Source organism: Amblyomma americanum, chromosome 3 (genome assembly GCF_052857255.1).
Source record: "Amblyomma americanum isolate KBUSLIRL-KWMA chromosome 3, ASM5285725v1, whole genome shotgun sequence".
NCBI classification, from domain to species: domain Eukaryota; kingdom Metazoa; phylum Arthropoda; class Arachnida; order Ixodida; family Ixodidae; genus Amblyomma; species Amblyomma americanum.
The window spans coordinates 160,419,579-160,443,810 of NC_135499.1; the positions used below are offsets into that span (position 1 = coordinate 160,419,579).

Here is a 24,232-nt window from a genome sequence, read left to right on the forward strand (position 1 = left end):
TAGCGGAATCCAAGATGTTATATGATATGCTTTACATGTTAGAATAGCTCTATACCACAATGTAGCCAAAAGTACGCAAATAATTTAGTTAATATCAGTATATAAACTTTGTATTTGATTCTTCTATGCCAGCCTCTGGATTTAGCCTTGCTTTGTTTAGAAAAGATTCTCTGGAACTATTTTCATTGTCTGTTTATGAAAAAGCACTTAAGAACTATGCTGCAAATACAGCAGGAAAACAATTAGAACATTCATTGCGTGCAATTACGTGCGCTGCTCTGCTTCCACATCAGTAAGTAAATGCAGATAGAAGGCTTGTGTGAGAAGCATTGACATGACAGCCTTCTTTTCTAGTGCTCACACTTTGGTAGCAGAAAAGTAAATTCGCTAGAATGTGTAGGGTCTAGAACATACTTTGCATCACTGTTATATACAACATTCCGAGTTCTAGACAAATAGGAAACGCGTACAGACGGAAAACAAGAAGACAGCTAGTATTGTTTCCCGTCAGCCATTTCGCTTGCAATAATGAATTGAGAGATCCACTGCCAACTAGTCCAACTAAACACTTTCACGATAACTGCAGCAGAGCCGCATCCTTGCTTAATCGGCAACGGGGCTGATGATCCCATCGTTATCGTCATCTGGTTTCACATCTTCCCCCCCGATCTCTTCGCATCGTACGCAGTCGACGAGAAGGTAGACCGGTGGAAGGAATAAATGAAACCATGCTCAAAACAGACCCAACTAAGAAGCTCTAGCTGTTGTAGATAGCTCTTACGAGTATATTTGGCTCATTTCGATTGGTACATGAGCCGGATCTCACGCATTTTATTTGATATAGGATTTGCTAATAGGTTTTATAAACGTTACTCGGCATCTTTCGTTCTGACAGCTACTGAAAAAGTAGGATCTATAAATTAGTTGTCTATTACAAGAAAATTTTACTTATTTACTTATTTTTATGCTTCTGAAACCAGCCCATTTTGAAAAATTATCATGTCCAAGTTAGGTCTTTAATGCAAGGGACGCTTTTACTTACATTCCCAAGAAGTGTGATATGTACATTTTGTTTGTTTCCATTCTGAACAACATACATTGCTTAATGTTCCTTAGACGCAGAATATGCTTACATTATGTTCATTTGTTTTTCACCTTTATAAAATGGATGTCAGAACTGCTGCTGTAAATAATATATCGGGGCCTAGCCAAACTGTAATCAAGCATGGCTTTAGCCACGTAACCATACCAGAATTGTGTATTCGTCTGGAAGAAGTAAACTTTGATTTAATGCTCGCTCGCTTTTTGTTTCCTTGATTAATAATAACTACCTAATTAGTTAATTATTTTCATTAGTTGATTGATTGATTTACGCAGACAAAGTAACGAAAATCTTTCGTGACGCTTCACAAGTGCGTACCCGCTTACTCACAGCACTGCTGGTCGAAGTGGAAGGCTTTTCAGGGGCGGTTTCCTGGTGTTGCGGATCGGTTACCTCTGGAATGCGGCTCTGAGCACCAACGGTCCCCATCTTTTCCCCAGGTTCGTTACCCTGGCGTAATGGAGTCGTTGGGTTGGGCGACTCGAGAAATGCGTAGTCCAAGTCTCCTGCCCCAACATCTGTCCACCAAGGGCCGCGGACCTTGCATCCAAGGGATTGCACGGAATCTGATGGCAATGTTAAAAAGAAAAGTACGCGATAAGTCTGAAGGAGTCTTGCTGCTGTGTCCTGTGTTGATTAAAAACTTCAACTCATTAGCGTTGGAAAAAAGATATCGCGCTCTGGTCGGTTGCGTACGAACGTTTCGACAAGTGGACTTGTCTTTGTCCGGGCAACGAGTTTGTCACTGGCGGGGTTTAAATAGGGTCATCTTCCTAGACTACCCTATTTATATTCCGACAGGGTCATCTTGCTGGATGACCATATTTAAACCCCACCAATGATGAACGCTTTGCCCAGACGAAGGCAACTCCACTTGTCAAAAATTTGGCAAGCACCCTGAGGCTTTCTCTCCCTTCTTCACTTTGTGATTATCAAGAAACACTTGATCAAATTCTCTCTACCAAGGACTTAGATCGGTTACGTTCAGTACTACGAACTGCCCTTCACGATTCCGTGATTTATATTATATTAAAAATAGGCTTTTGTTTCAGACTTTCGTACACGTGAAGCACTATTTCGACAAAGAAAATTCAACCATCCACATTCACCATTATCGCAAGTGCTGAGTCTACTCGTAGTGAAAGGACACTCCCGGGGATCTACTGACCCGGGCGCGTTAACCGTAGCGGCCCGTTTCAAGCGACTTTAACTTCGTCCTTTTTACTCCCGACACTTTATCCGCCTTCGTTGTCATGAGGCAGCATGAAAACGCCGAAGGTTGTAGCAAACCGCCATTCTCGCACCGCTGTCAACTACTTCGAGAAAATTGTGGGGGACTGCTAAATACACTGCCTGCGATTAAGCTCTGACTGTATGCTAACAGCACAAAGCGGATAATCCTCGTTTGTTGATCAGATTCCTATTATCAGACATTAGTGGTAACGAGAGTAGAGAAAACGCTACTTTTCAGTGGCGAATAACAAACCAGACTTTGCCTAAGCTAGGGGGCCTGTATTTTAGTTATATTGATATTTTTTGAAAATTACCATCGGCGGACAAACCGCATAGGTCGGGACGGGCTCCGACTGTGACGACCTACTGTTCAGACTGGAGCCTCAGATGCTCTTTGCGGTGACCGCTACGTAAGAACTGAAAATTGCTTAAGCAGATTACGACACTTCCCAGCGAGGCGCTGGAAAAATTAGGCTTGAAAACTTAAGAATGCACCAGTTCCAAAGCAGAGCAAGAGGAAGAACAACACACCTTTGGACGGTGGTGCCTGAGGCTTCCCAGAGGTACTGGAGGGCCGTTCACTACTAGACATGGAGCCCCGGCTTTTCCTCGCTATGGTTTCTATAAAAATGTAGAAGAACATCTGTTAATCTTATTAAGCGCTTTAAAAAGTTAAAAGGACATCACAGGAATAGCTACGCAACCTATTAAATTCATTTAGTCCACATTCAAAAAGCCTGAAATTATATGTGCGTATGGCAGTAGATGGCAGAGAATGGAAGTGCGGAGGATGATAAAATTTTGCCTCATCCACACACTGCCGCTGTTCTGACAGCTTCTCCAAAAAATGAACAAAAAACGCATTTAACCTGCACAATAACAGTTCTGGCGAAGGAACAACAGCAGAAGTTTCCACCTAACTTCTGGCTTCTTGTTATTCATTATTAATGGCACCAGAATGAAGACCGCATGGCACCACGCATTCCCTAAGCCAGCCGAATTCATGTTAAAGCTGATAGGGTGTTTCTCGGGGCAAATTGTACTTGTGCAAGTTACCGTGTGTGGAGACGTTATCGCTGGGAATATCTGCTGCCAACAGCGACGACCTCCTGCACGTGTTGGAGCCGCGGGTTCTCATTGCGTTGACCGCTGCGGAAGTATTTGTAAAAAATTTTCAGCAAAAGAGGGCATTTAGGAGGAATATACAGGCTCTGGTTTAAAAGCTGCAAGTCCGGCTGTGTTAAGCAAGGCAAGCGGTACAACAGAAGACCAACACACCGTCAAGCACTTGTGCCGGAGGCTTCGTAGAAGAGCTAGGAGGCCCATCAAGGATGCGGATGCGTCCGCTAGACCTGGCACCAAGAGTTTTCCTCGGCGTGACCCCTATTAAAAACAAAAGGTCATTTTGTTGAATTTTATCAGGATTTTTGGTAGGTTCAAGTAGCATCCCGCTAATCGAAAATGGCTTATTTTTCAAACTCCTTTCCACCTGCAGTTACCAACGTCACTAACATGTAGAAAACTGGATAAGAATATGGCAATTTAAGGCAAATAGTGCGAAAAGTTTGGTTGACTCGAACTTTGTCGTTTATAAGTGCATTAAGTATGCAAGTTTGGTATGTGCGCTTGCAAAAGCGCATAAAAAGACAAGCGGACGAAGGAAGAACATATAGACTCGCAACTGAAACTTTTTTCGCGACAGGAACACGTATAAATAGGAAACAAATCCCAGATATACCCAAAAGCAACAATCGCCACATGAGTAAGTTCTGACCCATCAGGTGATGGAAAGAGCTGAAGCACTAAAACAGATTATCCTTGAAACCCAAGTGAGGAGGCTAATAATTAAATCCCTACCTGTCGTTTATCTGTACCGATTTTGCTAAGCAGTGAAAAGGCAAAAAGCAAAAAAAAAAAGGTTCATTACTCTTTCATGATGACTATGTCGGCCAAGAAAAAATCGCTAGACATAGGGAATCACCCCACTGCTTGATTCTTGTTCTTTGTCGACAAGCACAAAAACGTTTTTTTTTATGTTGTTTCACGACCAATGGCGACTAAGGCCATGAAGAACGCTGGAGTCGAGGGCACCTGGTAGGGTAGACGCCTGGAACTGGTGTCTACGGTGCGCAGCCACTTGAAACATTTATGCACAACGCTCCGGAACGCAAGTGGTTTCAATCTACTTCGCTACATCCTCTACTAACCTAACCAGAAGAAATTCCGTTGTGTTCTCCCATGCTGCCTGTTAATCAGGTGTGAGCTGTTTCCTAGAGAGTCATGGTGTGGAGCGTAGTTTCTTCTATTCTCTACATGTGTGTGCATTCCGCACATAACCCAAAACAGCCATACACTGCACTTCGGAAAACCCGTTGTTGTATGTGAGACAAGGCTCCTTATTCATGGTCTTTCTCACTCGGGAGCTACGAAGCAAATAACGAGTACAGAAAGGTTTTAGCCATTAAAGAATTTTTTTGCACAGCGAGGGCTCGCGCCCTGCACACCACATACGGCCGGACCGACAATGTGGAGTACGTGGACGCAGCGGAATACCGACAAACTCAGAGGAAAGAGTTTGCACTTGTCGCGGTGAAAGGAACGGCGCCCCGTTTGCGGCCGCGTCGATGTAAACCACCTACTCCGAGACGGCGGAGTAAACGGCAATAGCATTGTCTATAGCGAACATGCGTGCTGATATTGTATTCAGCGACTCCAAAACAGCCATTCGCGATTTCGCGAGGGGTCGTATCACATCTACCGCACTCCGCATCCTTCAAAACACACCACTTCCGATTAGAGAAGTTGAATTGATATGGGTCCCGTCCCACTCGTCCAATCCAGGGAACATGGCGGCTCACGCGCAAGCCCGAGGTTTCGTCGACCGGGCAATGAGCGCGCCCTCCGACCCGAACTTAACGAGGGACGGGTTGATCTCCTTTCATGACATAACCCATCACTTAAGGCTCACCCCGCAAATCGTTAACTTAAGTGCAGGAGGTTACCTGGCGCCGACTGCAAACACGCTCCCTTCTGAATCCGGCAGTGCTTGCCCTCATGTACCGCGGTCAGTACGACCGAAACTGCCATAAACGTCGTGAATGAGCCACATACGACCACATTCTGTGGAACTGCGCAAATGATCCACATCCGGCGGAGTTGATACAGCTCCCTTTTTCTAGCGGTGGGAGGCCGTGTTGGTTAGCTCGGACCCAAAGATTCAAGTACGGGCAATCGAGCGGGCCAGCGAGGTCACCGCCGGCCATGGGCTAGCGGCCATCTATTATGTGTCTCCTGCAACCTGCTCTCGACGCAATAAATGTTTTACAATCCAATACAGCGTCCTTAAACACAGACCACCAGCTGAGGCAAGGGAGTAGTCTACACGGTACATTTCTGCATAGAGGCCAGAATACAGGGTCGTTGAGCTTCTTACTGAAATCCAAAATTTGACAACACACACACACACACACACACACACACACACACACACACACACACACACACACACACACACACACACACACACACACACACACACACACACACACACACACACACACACACACACACACACACACACACACACACACACACACACACACACACACACACACACACACACACACACACACACACACACACACACACACACACACACACACACACACACACACACACACACACACACACACACACACACACACACACACACACACACACACACACACACACACACACACACACACACACACACACACACACACACACACACACACACACACACACACACACACACACACACACACACACACACACACACACACACACACACACACACACACACACACACACACACACACACACACACACACACACACACACACACACACACACACACACACACACACACACACACACACACACACACACACACACACACACACACACACACACACACACACACACACACACACACACACACACACACACACACACACACACACACACACACACACACACACACACACACACACACACACACACACACACACACACACACACACACACACACACACACACACACACACACACACACACACACACACACACACACACACACACACACACACACACACACACACACACACACACACACACACACACACACACACACACACACACACACACACACACACACACACACACACACACACACACACACACACACACACACACACACACACACACACACACACACACACACACACACACACACACACACACACACACACACACACACACACACACACACACACACACACACACACACACACACACACACACACACACACACACACACACACACACACACACACACACACACACACACACACACACACACACACACACACACACACACACACACACACACACACACACACACACACACACACACACACACACACACACACACACACACACACACACACACACACACACACACACACACACACACACACACACACACACACACACACACACACACACACACACACACACACACACACACACACACACACACACACACACACACACACACACACACACACACACACACACACACTATCTCTCTCTCTCTCTCTCGTGTGTGTGTGTGTGTGTTTTTCATATATTCATCAGCTAAAAATGACGTCCGCGTTAAAATCGCGTAAGAAATGAACGTACGCCAGCAACACCTTTTTTCGGCTGGAATTTTGTAAACTTCGGAGGTTGGATGTTCGGATCCTGCCGGCAGCATGTGATTGCTTTTTCTTCTGCTTTATAATCATAATCTTGAGAGATAAAATAAGTACGCCATTAATGTCCCATTGATCATCAGTATCAATAATAAATTTACTTTGCTCTTTCATTTCTCTGACTGTTGGCTTTATTTATGCATATTAAAACGAGCCCCTTTATTTCCATATAAATAATTCTGCGGTGGAGAATCACAGGTTAGGTAACGCTGATTTATAACCAGCGCCGATACACCCTTGCACATCATCTACCCATTAAAATTTTTCTCAAATATTGGCGTAAAACTTCAGAAGAAAACATACATCGCCATACCAGAAAAACTGACAACTTAACATGTCTTTCTTACTCAATAACATTATACCCTTTGCCCTCAATGCTGGCCAGGGCGAAAGAGCCTGTTGATATAAATTATTCCGGACACCTATAGGGTATCTCTTTCTCCCTTCACTCCCTATTTGATCCTTTTCCTTACGGCGTGGTTCGGGTGTCCACCGAGATATGTGAGACAGTTACTGCGTCAATTCCTTTCCTCAAAAACCTATTTTCAATTTCATTTCTCTTCTTCATTGATGGGTTGATTGGCCGTTTTGTGTACGGCGCATCGCGTGCCTCCAGCTTTGTTTTCTTTTTCCAGAGCAAAGCGGAAAATGCCATGACAGTGCCCTGGCATGTAGAATGTACACGGAAGAAAGTGTCCATGGGGTACAACCTGCGGCCCGGAGCAGAGTCTCCGAGTCCTGGGTGAACATGTCGAGGAGCATCCGTCTCGACGCGTTGGCGTCCTCGTCTTCCTCTGGGATCACCGAGAACTCTCCACCCTGGTCCTCCGACCTTTTCCCCGGGGGATGCAAGGACGGCCTCCTGCGTTGAAAACGGCAATGGAGCACCCTCGTTTTTGCCTCCAATGTCCAACTATGCGGTGTCGTGAGGGCCCACTGTGCTGTCTTGTGCAGGACTGCTTGCACAGTGGAAGACCCTCAATGTCCCCTTCAACGATGTGCACGCGTTCAGTGTCGTCGCCATCTGCACTTGAGAAGCGTTCAATCTGTGCCCATGGAGTGGACGCGGGTATGCACATGCGCGAGGCTCGTGCGGTGGGAAAGATCGTATTTGGTCGCGCAGACCAAGCGATCTGCGTTTCCTTCTGTGGGTGCGGCTGAGTATACTTGAGCTACTGCCACAGAGCCCAGCCTCAGGCTCAATTCGGAAAACAGCGACGTCCACTTTGATTACTCACTCCTTTGTCAGCCATTCTGCGTCATTAGGTTCGAACTTGTTTTCAGCGCGCTACTTAATCTTAAACTGATGGCTCGTGTTAAGCCTGGGAGCGTACGAAATTCATTGCTGAGCCCCTACGGGGAACCCTTAGTCAATATTCTATCTTGGCTGCTCCAGTTAACCTTAAAGCACAAAGAACTGCGTTCTTCCTTTCGACTGGCACACTGCCCGGGTACTAGGGATATAAAAAAAAATGACCGTCTTTACTCTAGTAACTATCGCCTCGTGACATTATTCTCTACTACGTGTAAATTTATGGAACACAAAATATCAAACTTCAGTCACATTCTTAGAGAAAACGGCTTTGGCCTCATTTCAGCATGAATTCCGGGAAGAAGTTTCGACTGTCAGCGAACTGGTAAATTCTATATGCGTATTAAGGCTGCTATTTAGGCAAACAGGGAACTGATTGATTTCTAAACAACGGGCAAAAACAGCACTGCCGGAAGAAAGAACACGCAACAGAACCGCTAGCTCGCAACAGCTGTAGTCGTCATTGAGAAGTTGAAAACATACACTACCTTGCCGTGATGCAAACATGCATTCATTGCACGTGCCATACTTGGCTTGCACTAACATCTTCAAGAAGTCGTTTAACCTATCTACTATCGACCATTGAAATGAACGTGCATTAGTAGTTTCTTCCATACTAGAACTGTCTTTCATCAACGTGTACTCAATGCGCTTTCTTGAATATATTTGGTCTTTTAATACTTTTCTCTTTATTTGAACTAGTTTCAAGTATTTTCCAAGCGGTTCTTGTTGTTTAATATAAAGTTGTTCGCTCGTGATTTTGCTGTATTAAATTTCTTTTGCCCTGTGGGACGCCAGTGCTAGGACAAGGTCAGAGCGCGCGAAATGCGGTGGGTAGGCAATTTTCTGAAAAAAGAACACAAGTGAAGACACCGGAGAACACAGCAGACATCTACACGTGCGCTGAAATTAGAAACGCCACTATTGGGGAGACTAGGGTCTGTGCGCCAGAACCTCAAATCAATGGCCAGAAACGATGCCACCTACACGGAGGCTCAATCTAAAACACGAAATTGCTTCCTTTATGGAGAGCTGTCACCAGCACAATCACCGCCACAGGTGATTTTGCGGAACGGAGAATTTTAAATCGCTGTCGAATCGTAACTGGCTCATGCGCATCTATAGCAGAGCTGTCCGCACAAACTGCAAAAGATGCGGTGACCAACGACATCCGGAACAGACGTCGGAACAAACGGCAAAATTGTATGGACACCGGGTCGCACTGGCGTGGAGGGGGAAACGCAGCCGCGCAATCGGGTCGGGTTGATCACACGTACAACGCCCCACACCTCAACTTCCTGCCGAACACGGTAGATCAAAAACCATATCGAAAACTTCAATGAAGGCTCCCCCCACAAAGCACTGATACACTACGTTCGCACATAAATAAAAGCGGAGAGCAGGCGCCGGTTATCGTAAAGAACACAAGCACCGGTGTTTGACACTGAAGCTCACTCGGCTACAAGAGTTCTTACACAAAGCTCTTGAAAACACAGCGTACACTTCGTACATACGCCACAAGTGGCCTCTTGCCAGACCGGAAACACCTGTGCACGACAGATGCAACCACTTCCAAGAACACTACAAAGGAGATATCCAACATTTTATGTGGACTTGCCCATTTCTCTCGCGAGGAAGAAAATTCGTAATTCAGCACATATCACATAATTACATGGCTACCATAGTAGACCAGATACGATCCAGCACCGCAGCCCAACATGCCATCGCAGCGCAAAGTAGTTAGAACGGCCTGCTTCGAGTAGTGTAGGAGGCCGACGGATGTAAGACTTGCAGCTCTGAAGGCTATGAAAACGATCGAATAAAAGTCACTGCTGCACCTGCACCACAAATCCTCCCAATTCCCCAACTGTGACCGAGAGCCATCCCTCTCTTGCGATTATGACTTTATTCATTCATTCACTTCTATGTTTTGCCCTCCTCCTTGGTCTTCAATGCATCCAGTAGTTTTTCAATAAATAAACTACACTTGGCTGGAGAGAAAGCCGACTACCACTTCCCGATGCCTGTTTGTCACGGACGTGGAATGTGCGACGGTGAATAACGGCAAAAAATACTCACCGGTCCTGAATGTCTGCACCGTCGTCGGCATCGGAGACTCGGACCAGAGTGAAGTCGACACCGGGATTCATTATATCATCCAGCAGAGTCACGGCTCGTGACTGGTACTCGTACATTGTGCGTGAGTGCTGCATAGCCATTACCAGCAACGTCTTTACCTGCAGGGAGTGTTAGCAAAGAAGATAGCTCTTTTTCACTTATAGTAGGAGTACGTTGTCAGATGCCAAAAGGCACAATCATCAGTCACAAAGAAGGTCGTTAAACGGGGCCCTGAACCACACTCTCCGGGCCCAATGAAACGCATTTAAAAAAAAAAAGTTCTTTAAAGAGCTACTTTAGCGGGTGAAGGATGAATATAAAATGTTTATCTTTTGCAGCTTCGCCTAATTCGAATAATTCCCCTTATTTCCCTTTCATCCAAGCTTCCGGTAACATCGCCGCATATACCAAGACCACAGGGCATGTGACGTTGCCCACTGCAACAACCCTTGCACTAATACTTCATTAAGCAAATCGTGGCGGATTACGATGGCCGCGTGCTGCGCTCAAGCTTCGCGGCGTCAGGCGTAATACCCTAGTACAGCCCAACACGAAGGCTTAAACTAAATTTCTCTTTTTTTAGAATGAAATCACAAGTTTTCAATTCCGTAATAAACTCTTGTGCAGTTTAACAAGTAATTAAGACTGCTCCGAAGGGACATCGTTAGGTTATCTGGTGCTTTAACTTCGACAAACCGAGACAAACATTCCAATTTTTTGTCTTATGGGGAACAAACAAGTTCATGTGATAGAAAGGTCGACTGGAATGGCCTTCCCCACGAAATCGTTGCTACTACCTGCCCATCTTCCTTTTTGCAACTTCTGCATGACCATTTTTTTCAATAATGAGTTACCATAATCCTTACTGTATGTATAAGAACCTACCCTTTATGTAATACCGCAGCGGGGACTTTTAAGCTAATAAACTAAACTGACCTTAACCGTCCTAGGCAACCCTTCTCACATAAGTGCGCACAATCCAAAGTCAACGTGCGACACATTCACCGACGACAGATTCTTTGAAGCATTTACTCTGAAAGCCCACTTCGAGAACTTTCGTTTGCCAGCTCAAGAACTGGAGTTTATAGATTATGGCGTACATTGGCATCGCGGACACGTCTTGTTAGTTGAACGGTATAGTTTTCACAATGTGAAAGGCGTCATCCATATAACTATTGCTAAAATAAAGTTGAAAAATCGTCTATAAAACCACTGCGGGAATAATATCTTGATTAACATGTATGACACAAACAAGAATAAAATATATTTAAAGGCCCTCAATGGAATACTGAGAAAACTAAATTCAATTATTCTCCTCTAAAACACATCTGGCTATGTTCAGGCTGACTGGGCAGCAAAAAACTGATTTATCTCCTAGGAAAATGGGTTTAAAAATCTTCCCGCCAGTCGAAAGTTCACAGCTAAGGGTTTAGCTAACTTCTGCCAAACTTCGTAAAATGATAACTAGATTAACGAAGGCTTACCTTGCGCAGAATGATAGGCTATTGTCATCGCCAGGTAAGCGTATTTTTAAACTCTCCTAGTTTTGCAATTCAGAGAGGTAAATTAGCCCAGTTTATAATCAGTAACTTCAGCGAAAAAATTTCACATGCAAGATGTAGAGTGTCTTTAAAAATGCCGTGAAGATTCGTTTCTTAAAAGAGACTTCCTAGTTTGTTTTTTTTCGCTTGAAATACAGCACGCGAGGTTTAAACATGACGTCCCTGTACGCTCTTGCTTAGGGATAATATGTACCCTCAACCGCGCCCTGACTGCAGGAAATCAATTTCACAAAACGGTAATGGATAAACAGTCAGCTGGTCATAGCGTCAGTTATGCATGAGCACGTGGTTTCGTTTTCCTATCACGATCACAATGCTGTCGGATAGACGCTACCATGTTGGACAGAAATTGTTTGCGCTGGCCTGTCTGAATACGTATCACTAGCTCTCATCGTAGAACCACGGCCCGCTGCGAAGACGAAAAGACAGGTAATTTAAATTTGTTATTAGCAAAAAGGTGAATTGAATATATATTCACCTGTACAAGACGGCTGTGAGCGTGCTCCAGTAAAACCTTCGTCGACATCGTTCACTAAAGATTGATAAGTTGGGTAAGTCCTACATAGCATGCCATTTTAGGGTACTTCAGCACACAGCAGCAGCAGCGGACGGATCTAAGTGCCGTCAATAACTGCTTTCCATCGAACTTGCAGGCGTTTTCGCCAATCGTGCCAAGCCTCGCTTCGCCGGTGCTGCCTTCACATCACCTGGGAGCGTATCAAGATTGCCGGCCTATCACTGAACGTCGAGTCAGCTGATCCAACGACGGGCGTCGAGTTATAAGAAGAGCACCAGGGACGACATCGCCACTTGCACACAGCAGCAGCAGCGGACGGATCTAAGTGCCGTCAATAACTGCTTTCCATCGAACTTGCAGGTTGGTAATGTCTGTGCTTTATTCATTATTTTTTACTTCTGCTGCTGCTGCTGTTGCTGCACTTATATATTCTCAATATGTGGGAATGTTTGTCATGCCACGAAGAAATAGCTAGCGATGGATTGTCTATTACATGCATTTCATGCCAACATGCATATCATATTGGTGAATGTTCCGGTGTCAGTGCTAATCAATATCGCAAGAAGGCCGACTCTTTAAAGGCTAACTGGAACTGTAAGACTTGTGAAAATGCAAAAAAAACGGAGTGGGTCGACTTCCACAACGCCGGAAAATGCTAATCTTGAATCCAAGTTGAATGACAAAAATGAAAAGCTTTCATTGCTTGTCCCACTAGTGGCGAAGGTTGAGGCGCTTTCTGAACTGATATCAAAGGTAGATGGAATTGAAGCGTCAATCGCACTTGTGTCTGACAAGTATGACAAAATTCTAGAAAAGCTGGATGCTCACGACAAGGATGTTGCTGATATGCAAAAAAGAGTTGCAGCAATCGAGTCTGGCAACTTTCCTTACGTCAAAGACATGAAGCTTCAGCTAAACGATCTGGAGCAATACAGCCGTCGAAACAACCTTGAAATTCACGGCATGGTCAAGGAAGATAATGAAAACCTCTTTGAGAAATTAAATGACCTTGCATGTAAACTGGATCTACCTAAACTAACGGATTCGACTTTAGAGTTTGTCCACCGCGTGCCAGCTAGACCGGGTAAAGACTCCGTTGTTATTGCACGGTTTTCCTCGAGCAATCTGAAAGAGAAATGGATGCGAAGTCGCTCTCATCTTCAGACAATATCGTCAGACTTATGGTTTGTAGACAACCTTACGGCAATGAATAAACGTCTTTTGTGGCTAGTGCGAGCAAAAAGTGAAGAAAAAGGCTATCGCTTCACGTGGCAAAAGAATGGACATGTGCTTGTGCGAAAAATGTAGGTGCCGGTATCATTAGGATTCACACTGAAAGTGATCTCGAAAAACTGGTGTAAATAGAAGCTGCAATTGCTCGTGCGCCCATTACGTCAAGATGGAAATGCTACCACCGCAACACTCTTATCATGATGCCGTATCCTATGGCACTGCAGTTTCAAAAAAGGAAAGGTCTCGCTTTTATTCCTTGTATCATTTAAATGTGCGCAGTTTAAGTCGCAAAAAGGATGAATTAGACATACACCTGGCCTCGTTGTGCCACGACTTCGACATCTTAGCTTTCAGCAAGACATGGCTTACTGGCAGTCGCCACATAGTAGATTTCAACGGGTATTCATGTGAAGTAGTTTGCAGAACAAACAAAAAAGGAGGAGGTGTGGCCCTTTTCGTTAAGCATAACCGATCGTATAAGGTCATGGCGGAGCACTGCTTTATAAACCCTTGCTTTGAATCCCTTTTCATCAAGTGTCATTCTTTCATATTTGGTGTAATCTACCGCCCTCCATCTGGTCAGTTTGATGATTTCTGTCGTCTTTTTGAACTTATGTTGGATGAGATGGCAATGATGAACATGCCTGTTGTAATCATGGGCGACTTTAATATCGATCTTTTTTATGTGTCTGATCGTGCCCGGGAATTCATGGATCTTTTAGCATCTTGTGGGTTTATTAACATCATTGAGGCCCCCACTAGAATTACAGAATCTACTGAAACGTTGATTGACTTATGTTTAACTTTATATGAAAAAAAATGTATTAGAAGCTGGCGTTTTAATGACTGATATCAGTGATCACATGGCGCAGTTTTGCATTCTCGCGAATTTTTCCTCATGCCGAAACCAGAAAATCGACCCAGTTATTTCGAGGCGAAACATTACGCAAAACAACATTACTTATTTTCGATATTTAGTAGCATCAGTAGACTGGAACGTTATTAAACGTTTGAAAGATCCGAATTCGTTTTATAATCAGTTTCTTGAACGAATGATTAAACTTTACGACACTGCATTTCCTTTGGTGTTACACAAAAAGAGCAAGAAAGGAAGAAAGCCGTGGATAACTGAAGACCTGCTGCGCAGAATAAAAGCCCGTAATGAACTCTTTGAAAAGTTCGTATCATCGAGAGACATAGAGACATTAAAAAAGTTTAGGAAATTTAGAAATAAGTTAGGGGCTGATTTAAAGAAGTCTCGTATGCGGTACTATACTGATAAATTTGCCAGTATTCACTTCGATCCGCAAAAAACATGGCGCACAATAAAGAGCTTGTTGAGACAACCTGCTAACTGTATGCCTAATGAAATGAAGTTAGGAGAGCAACTTTTTAGTGGCGTAAGCCTTGCAAATGAATTTAATCGGCATTTCCTAGATTTTTGTGCCACGAACTCAGCATCATCTCTACAAGCTACCACATATATTAAACATAGCATTCAGAACACCATGTTTTTAAAACCTGTTACTCCCGTGGAAATTGTCAGCATAATAAGCGATATTAAGAACAGCTCTGCGTCTGGTTTCGACGGTATCAGTGTGTTACCAATTAAGGCTGTGGCAGATCTGATATGCGATGTGCTGTGTCGATTGATTAATCTGGTGTTTGTGACAGGTGTTTTTCCTGAAAAAATGAAAATAGCGAAAGTTTCTGTTGTACACAAAGGAGGAGCTCTGAATGATATAGGTAATTATAGACCTATATCAATTTTGCCACTATTATCAAAGGTAGTAGAAAAAGCTATTAACATCAGATTGATTAATCATTTAAATACACACAGCTTGCTATCTGAGTGTCAATATGGATTCCAGAAAGGCAAATCCACTGAGTCAGCACTGTTAAAAATCCGAGATAAAATATTCAATAATACTGAGCAACAACTTTACACCATAGGTATATTTTTAGACTTTAAGAAAGCATTTGATTCCATAAAACATGACATTTTGTATACCAAATTACCTCATTATGGTATAAGAGGCCTTCCGCTGAAACTGATCCGCAGTTACCTGACAAATCGTAAACAATATGTAACTATAAACAGTATCGTCTCAGACACCGGAGCAATAAAATTCAGTGTCCCTCAAGGCTCCATTCTCGGCCCTGTAATTTTTCTCTTATACGTCAATGACATAGTTTCACTTTCCAAAACCCAAGATATTATTCTCTATGCGGACGACACAAATGTTTTCTTTTCTGCTAACGATTTAACATCCCTGTGCGTAACCGCAAATCTGTGGCTTCAAAATCTGTCTCAGTGGCTTCATGCTAATCAACTTAATTTAAACGTGAAAAAAACGAAATATATTTTATTTGGTCATAAAAATAAGCGGAACAATCTTGCGCATGCACTAAAATTTAACCTGCAAACGTTAGAAAGAGTATCCGAGCATAAATTCTTAGGGGTCAATTTTCATGAAAACCTTCTCTGGTCGAACCATGTGAATTCAGTAAAAAGCAGTATTGCTCAAATGCTAGGGATGCTAAATAGAATTCAAGCTTACCTTCCAAAGAACCTAAAACGCCAGCTATATTTCGCCTTAATCCGTTCACGGTTGACTTATTGTCTACTTGTTTGGGGTGTAACTTCAAAATCAAACCTTAGTAAATTATATCTGATGCAAAAGAAAGGTTTAAGATTTATTCATGGCCTATCGTCTTATGAACACGTCTCTGAATTTTTTGTAAAAGATGGTATATTGAAACTTGAAGCCTTGTACTACCAGCGGCTTTCCGAAGCTATCTATCTAGAGGTGAAAGCAAATAGCGAACTTTTTCTTTCTACTTACACAAAGAATTTACCTTATTACACGTTCAGACACAACTCCTTCCTTAAGCCTTTAATTAGAACGAGTTATGGTATGCAACAGCTTAACTGGCAAATTCCTAATGCTTGAATGTTTTCCCGCCTTTAATCGAAATCATTAATGGTTGTTCTTCCCTCATTTCCTTCAGGAAACGGGGAAAATTTATTTTCTACATAACTTGTAAGCATACCTACAGGATTTGGTCAATGACTCTGCGTACGAATAGCATATCAAAATGCAGTGTTGTCTGTGTGTATCATTTCCCACTACGTGAATTTATGCCCTCTGATTGATTCTATATTTTACTATTAAACTCATTCTGTCAATTTATTTTGTGCTTAGGCTACACAACTGTATAATTTGACTACTTAGTACTGGCTTCAATCCTGTTTTTTTACTAATTTCCTCTGTAATCGACAGATTTCCTCTGTTCATGTGAAAGTTTGCCTTATTTTCATTTCTATGTGTGTGCTGTTTGTGCTGCAAGTTTTTGTAGGGACATTGGCCCAGTCAGGCGTTCATTGCTATCGCCTTTTGCATCTGCCCCTTGGCACTACTTCTGTACTGTCTTAAACACAATAAACAACAAACAACAAAAACGATGGCAACAGAGGTATTTCTTTTAGTCTCGTCCTTTTTCGCGCTATAATCACTGAAAATGAAACTCCGTTGATTTCTTAAAGATTGTCAAAATCTAGCTCAAACGCATTGTATATATCAAGGAGCAGGAGGGACGCACTAATACGTGGAGAGGAAAGACGTCTCTTTTCCTCGCGCTACACTTAAACCCTTGCAACGTTGATTCTTACCTGCGGCAAGGCCAGGTTGAACACCTTCTGCTGGCGGCTGTTGGACTTCTCTAACTCGCTGACCATCTTCTTGGAGGCCCCCAGAGCTCGAGCCAAGTTCTTGTTCTTCCAAAGAACAGCGCGCACTTTCTTCTTGTACGTGACTGTTTAAGAAAAGGCGAAATATTAAGCATGTCAGCCTTTTTAGTACAACAGCACTACCTAACAGGCAAAGCTGAAAAATCCGGGGTACGTGTGCAGCCTCAAGCTTTGACCTTCGACGTAGCGCCAGCAGCGGAGGCCTTGCGCAGCTCCTCCACCAACGCGCGAAACCGGCACTCCACTCCGCCCCCTCCTCCCCGGCGCAGGGCTGCTGATAGCGGCTGATGATAAGACCATGCATGCGGTTACCTTTGAAGCGGTGTTGCCTTATGTGCTTTCGCACGTCCTACCCGAATTACCTACGTTGAAGCCGTATCATTTTTTTTATTTTGGGTGTAACCAGATCCCACGCCCAGTCCACCATGGTGTGTTCAAATTACATTGAACTTTCGCAATGCGCTATGAAGTTTTCGGCGTGTTTCCCTCTAGATGGGCTGCACTTCGCAGAAAAGTAAAGTTTCTGCCAAAGTATCAAACTTTAGGAAATCCCTTTATTTCAAGGACGCTCCTTTCGGTTTTTATCCACAGGAAACTTCATCCAGAGCTAAGGAAGTAGACGCTGAAGAAGTCCATCTGAGAACAGGCATTTGAACTAGTCGTTTGAGTGTTCGCCTCGCATGAGGCATGTGCACGGTTTGATCCCCAGTGATACAGTGAGTACAAGCTTTCCTCTTAAAGTTGTTTGGTGCTTGGCTTCTTTACAGTGAAATACTTGAAAAATGGGTCATTGACATAATCTTGAATACGCTGAACAGGGTAGCAATTACCATTACCGCATAATACGAATTTCATTCTCTTACAGATAGATTTTATGTCAAGGGAGGGTAATGTAACGAAAGGCCGTTTTTTAAGCTTGTGCTACCGATGGGCACGCCACAGCACTGAAAATCGAACCCCGCATCTCTCGCATGACAAGCGAACTCTGAAATTGCAAGGCCGCATTCAGCCAATATTTGACAAGGCGCTCTTGAAGGGAGCCTACGCCCTTCTCCCTTCAAAGAGGAAAGAAATGAATACACAACAGTTTCAAAGGAAAGATAAAGACGTTGACTCAAAACGCGTAAAACCATGACTTCTGGTAAATGTACGTACCTCTTCAATAGCGAAGTGCACCTCAGAAATGGCAGAATTTATCACCGCGACTTCTTAAAGTACGCCTCACCTGCTCGAACTTCGCAGTGACATCCATAATTTAGCGCCTGAACTTAGCGGTAAACAAATATCTTGGCTACGTAAGCATAAAATTAAAGCAGTACCTCTTGCGCGCTCAGTCTTTTAAGCTGTCTGGCAGCACGTTCGGAGCACCGAAAAGCCCAAGCGAGATAAAAGGCGGCCACGATCGCCTTTGTTCCGGCTCGAGTAGCAAGCAGCAAAGCCATCGGTTTCACCTCGTGTTGTCCTGTGAACGCCGGCTAGGTAATGGTATATACTTCCTAGTTTCCCTCTTTCCATGCAAGGCAGCAAGAAATACTACAGGCGAACAATTGAAATCCTGCCAAGCAAACCAGCGGGCGAGGGAACCCTCACCCATTAAATCCGATGCATTGATGATGGAACTCTGGTTGCTCTTGTTGCCCCAGCGGACGTTGTACTTCACCTGCAAAGTACATTGAAATGATCCAAAGTTTTGTTAAAACATATAACCTGGCTCGGAAGTGAGACGAGTAAGTTGAAGGCTCTTTACGGCTCGTACTATAGCTGTCCCTTTTCCGTTCTATGCAACAAAAGTTTGAAAAAAAATCACCGGACTGTTACGAGTGTAGCGCAAATGCGTGAGCGTAAATTGTGTTGTGACAGTGAAGAAAGGTGGCGGATGCCTTGTGCAGAAATTCGCTTTTGAAGGTGGGGACTTTCCGCAACTTACTCCAATACCACCTTGCCCAATCACCTACAACGGCCTTTCAAACTCTACACTTGAGGCCCCGATAACAATAGCCGAGGTGCAAGCCGCAGCCCGTGCATCGCAGCGCTACACCACTCCTGGAGCGCATAAAATCACAAACGCTATTATTCGTAACCCGAGTCATGCACATATCAAAGCCATCACTGACTTCTTCAATGATGAACTCTAGGAGAAGGGTATTGTACCTCAGGATTGCGTGATGCCGAAATTATCACCCTTCACAAGCCCGGCAAGCGGCCGTCACTTGATTCCCTCCGGCACACCTCCCTAACATCATGTTTTGGAAATATCTATAAACGAGTCATCTACACCCGCCTCCAAAATTATATCGAAGACGATGATCTCTTCCCCCCTACTATGGTTTGGTTCAGGCCAGGGCTTTCGGCCCATGACGCCTTCCTGCTCCTGAGAGAAGAAGTGCTTGCCAACATCCCCAGAGATCAAGAACGTCTCATCTTGGCCTTAGATTTAATGGGCGCCTTCCACAACATATCCCACGAGGCGATCCTTCAAGCCGTAAATGACTAACGGCGGAGAAGAGGTATTTGCTTACGTGCGTGGGTTCCTCACGGGCCGCACGGCCACGATAGCCACCGGACAAACCCGCTCCGACGTCAAAGATAGGCCACACAAAGGCGCACCTCAGGGAGCTATTATTTCTCCCCTGCTTTTCAACATTGCTAACATTGCTATGCTCAGGCTATCGCGTGCTCTGCAAGCACTTCCAAATGTCGGTTTCACCATATACGCGGATGATATAACTATAGGGGTCATAAAGGGTTCCCTGGGCCAAAAGGAAACCGCCCTACAATCAGCAGCCCGGATCGTCGAGGACTTCGCCACGGAAAGCAGCCTCCACTGCGTCCCGGAGAAATCGGAGGTCATCCGAGTACATGGTCTGAGATACGCCCCTCCAGGTACCGTCAACCTCACGATCGAGGGTCAAGCCATCGGGGAAGTTAACCTGACCCGCATTCTTAGTCTTTGTATACAGAGCAACCTCCGTGCTACCCACACCATCCAGACTCTCAAAACCACCGCAAACCAGATAGCTCGCATGATCAGCCGCATTACCAAGCATCACCAAGGAATGCGGGAAGAAGACACTCTTTGGCTGGTGTAAGCACTGGTACTTAGCCGAATCACATACGGACTATCCTTTCACGCGCTAACAAAGAGGATCAGCAAATTGACACCATCATTAGTGGTGTATGCAAGACTGCCCTTAAGCTTCCTAAAAACACCTCGACGGAGCGTCTGACCGCTCTAGGGATGTTAATCATCCTTGCGGAACTACCAGCAGAAATTCGTGCATCTCAAACACTAAGACTTCAGACCACCCAAGCTTGACGAGCTATCCTACGCCGAGTAGGCACAGTTGCGGACATCCGCGCACTAGATGCTCAATCCTCTCTAGAAAAACAACAGAGGAAATACATCAGCGTGGCCGCGATACCGAATCATATGCTTAAAGACGTTCACACAGACAGACTACGAGCTCGAGTATCCTACCTACGCCGACGCCTAGCCAATTCCCCGTACGTGGTTTATGTGTACGCCGCAGCATACCCAGACTATGACAAGTACGCAGTGGCGGCAGTGGACCACCGCTTCTCCACTCTATTCACTGCTTCTGTAAAAGTCGAAACCCCAGCGGCCGCGTAGACCACCGCCGTGGCCATTGCCATTAGGCATTATGAGCCCCAAGGCCAAAACGCTCATGTGATCACAGGCTTGCAACACGCGTGCCGAAACTTCCTGAGAGGCCGTGTTCCCAAACACGTCAGTCGGCTCATGGGCACTGCACCCCTCGCAAAGCACCACCAAATCACCTGCACCCCAAGCCACGAAGGGCTGGAGGGAAATGAGAGGGAACATGCTCTAGCTCGAGGCAACATCGGCCGAGCGGGGCCACAAACCGTGCCCGCGTTTACCCTCTACATTCAGGGTATAACGAACGCCTGTACTTTCAGCGTCTTGAAAGGAGACACTTCTCTCCACCGCATAGGAAATTAGACACCCCAGATGCCGTCTGTTGGCGGCAGATCCAGACGAACACATTTCCAAACCTCCAAAGACTACATCTCACATACCCAACATTATACTCCGACACCAGTCCCTGGTGCCTGGCCCGCCCCACACTCTTTCACATTTCGTGGAGATGTGGGGTCAAACGAAACACCACACAGACAGAAAGTATATCTTTTGAGCAGTGGGAAGCGCTGTTGACCAACGATAACTTGGAGGACCAACGGGCTCTCATAAAACAGGTACGCAGGGCAGCTCAAGCCAGTGGAGCCCTGGAATGAGGGCCCCACCCATAAGCTCGCCCAACTTCCCTTCCTTTAATAAAATTTTTTCCTCCCCCACCTCCGCAACTTTGTATATAGCAATAGACAAATACCTCATATTTGTTTATTTTTGTCGACTGCTATCTATTCTGGGATGTCTGGCTTCCCAAATAAAGAACAAAAAAGCGTAGCAATAAAATTTACTTCGTTGGCAATCGTCTCCCGTCCTCATAACCTTGCTTTCGTAAGCCGCTGTCCAAGTTAGTCTCCTAACCTTGGTAAATAATTCTAAAATGACTGCGTTCCATATCACACGCAATTAAAAAACCATTCCCTAAAGTTGAATTATCATCGCAGGTAAGCACTTTTCATGTTTTCATACAGAACACCAAGAGCTTGATTTGGGGCCTGCGAATAGAAGGCTGCCGTTTAGAGGGGTTCACCGATGCAGAAGACAACAGGGACAGCTTATCACATAAGCAGTTTGCCTATACCGGGTGTGACAAGGAAGAATAAGTATAATCTTGAAAAATTAGGATTTTTTAGGCAAAAATATGACTTTTGCGGCACGGTATTGCCAGGATTGGCGGACGTCAGAAAACCTGCGAAGAATCTTAACTAGTAAGATGGTTAACTAATTTCATTATGTTTTAATCTATTAGAGTTAGGCGTCTAGTTGCAATTAGAGCTTTGTACCCAACCGTTAATAATAATATATCGTTGCACACCTGAACCACGCCGTAAGGGAAGGGGTAAAGGAGGGACTGAAAGAAGAAAGGAAGAAAGAGGTGCCGTAGTGGAGGGCTCCGGAATAATTTCGACCACCTGGGGATCTAACATGCACTGACATCGCACAGCACACGGGCGCCTTAGCGTTTTGCCTCCATAAAAACGCAGCCGCAGCGGTCGGCTTCGAACCCGGGAACTCCGGATCAGTAGTCGAGCGCCCTAACCACTGAGCCACCGCGGCGGGGCCCGTTAGTAACCGCCATATCAGTTCTTGTAATTTCGAAAACGCGATTACCCTCGCCGCTGTGGCTCGACGAAATTTAGCATTTTCGACTATTTACGTAAGCTGGAGGGGTTGCATTGCCTGCAAGCTTTCGAAAGCGCATGTAATTTCACACGAAGCTGCCAAAATTTATCGGGCCGCAGCGGCGAGGATAATCGGCTTTTCGAAATTCCAAAAACTGATATGGCGGTTACTAACGGCCACCTACAAATCTCTAATTGCAGCTAGACGCCGAACTCTAGTAGTCAAAAAGTTAATTATTAAGAATTATTTAGCCATCTTACTAGTTAACGTGTTTCATCGGTTTTCTGATGCCCGCCAACGCTGGCAATACCATGCCGCAAAAGCCATTATTTTACCTCAAAAATCCAATTTTTGAAAATTGCCTTCAAGCCTTCCTAGTAAGACCGGGTATCTTAAGCTCATTCAACCAATTCACTAAGACCATCTCGTCCTATTTTCCTATTTGCCTGCGCTCTTTCCAAAAATACGGTATGTCAGTTGTCTGTTGACTGCGACATTATCATGCCCCAAAACAAGACCACTTGTCTTTAGATACGCAGTGTTATGTATAATGCGCAGCATATTTTTTACGACCTACGACGCTGACAACTTACACAGCAGTGCTTTCGTCGCCAGCAGCGGTTAAAGAGTACCCGTCATAGTGGCATTAAACGGACCATTCCTCGTCTGGCTAGTGAAGAGTACAGTACATTCCTTTGAATTACAATCGAGTACCGTTCGTGCAAGTACTGCTCTAGGGATGAGAAAGCATGCAAAACATTTCACAAGATGGTCTTTTATCTGGCTATTTCCGACAATTGGAAACAACGGCCACATTTATTCTTACTTAACGTGACGCTCACTGCATTACATATGCAAAATAAACATGGGCGCTTCACAGCACTCAAAGCCTCTTACAGCTTAGAAAGCGGAACATTGCGCAGATAGATTGGCCGCGACGCCAGCTGCAAAATATAGTAAAGATAGCTACCTGCAACTGCAAAACCGGGCGACTGGCGCCAAGGCGTTGTAGCGCAAAACCGGTGTGAAAGGAAAGAGTAAATATATGGCTTCGCGGAATGCTAAACTGACGCAATTGGTAAAAACCGAGGGCCTAGCTGCGCAGCCTAAAACGTCACTTTCTCACTATCTGCGTAGTGCAAGGAAGTACAGCGAGCAAAATCTGCCAACAGATCGAGAAACTTAGCACAGCTTACCAGACGGGAAGCTCCTGCTGACGCCATCGTAGGTGCTACTCCACTGATCCCTCGCAGAAAAGAAATGAAGACGCCAATGGCGTACGCCCACCTCAGGAGATCAGCAGCGCACCCTTGTG

General features: G+C 44.9%; 1 protein-coding gene across 1 annotated transcript; it reads right to left on the reverse strand.

Moving 5' to 3' along the window:
* Positions 1-207: 207 nt before the first annotated feature.
* On the reverse strand, positions 208-24,140 carry LOC144124201 (uncharacterized). Its single transcript, XM_077656850.1, has 10 exons — positions 24,114-24,140; positions 19,215-19,284; positions 17,547-17,689; positions 10,523-10,680; positions 7,842-7,993; positions 3,614-3,718; positions 3,392-3,484; positions 2,867-2,956; positions 1,496-1,668; positions 208-219 (listed from the first exon to the last, which is right to left on the reverse strand). The coding sequence occupies exons 1-10, from the start codon at positions 24,138-24,140 to the stop codon at positions 208-210; spliced, it is 1,023 nt and encodes a 340-aa protein (XP_077512976.1).
* Positions 24,141-24,232: the final 92 nt, after the last annotated feature.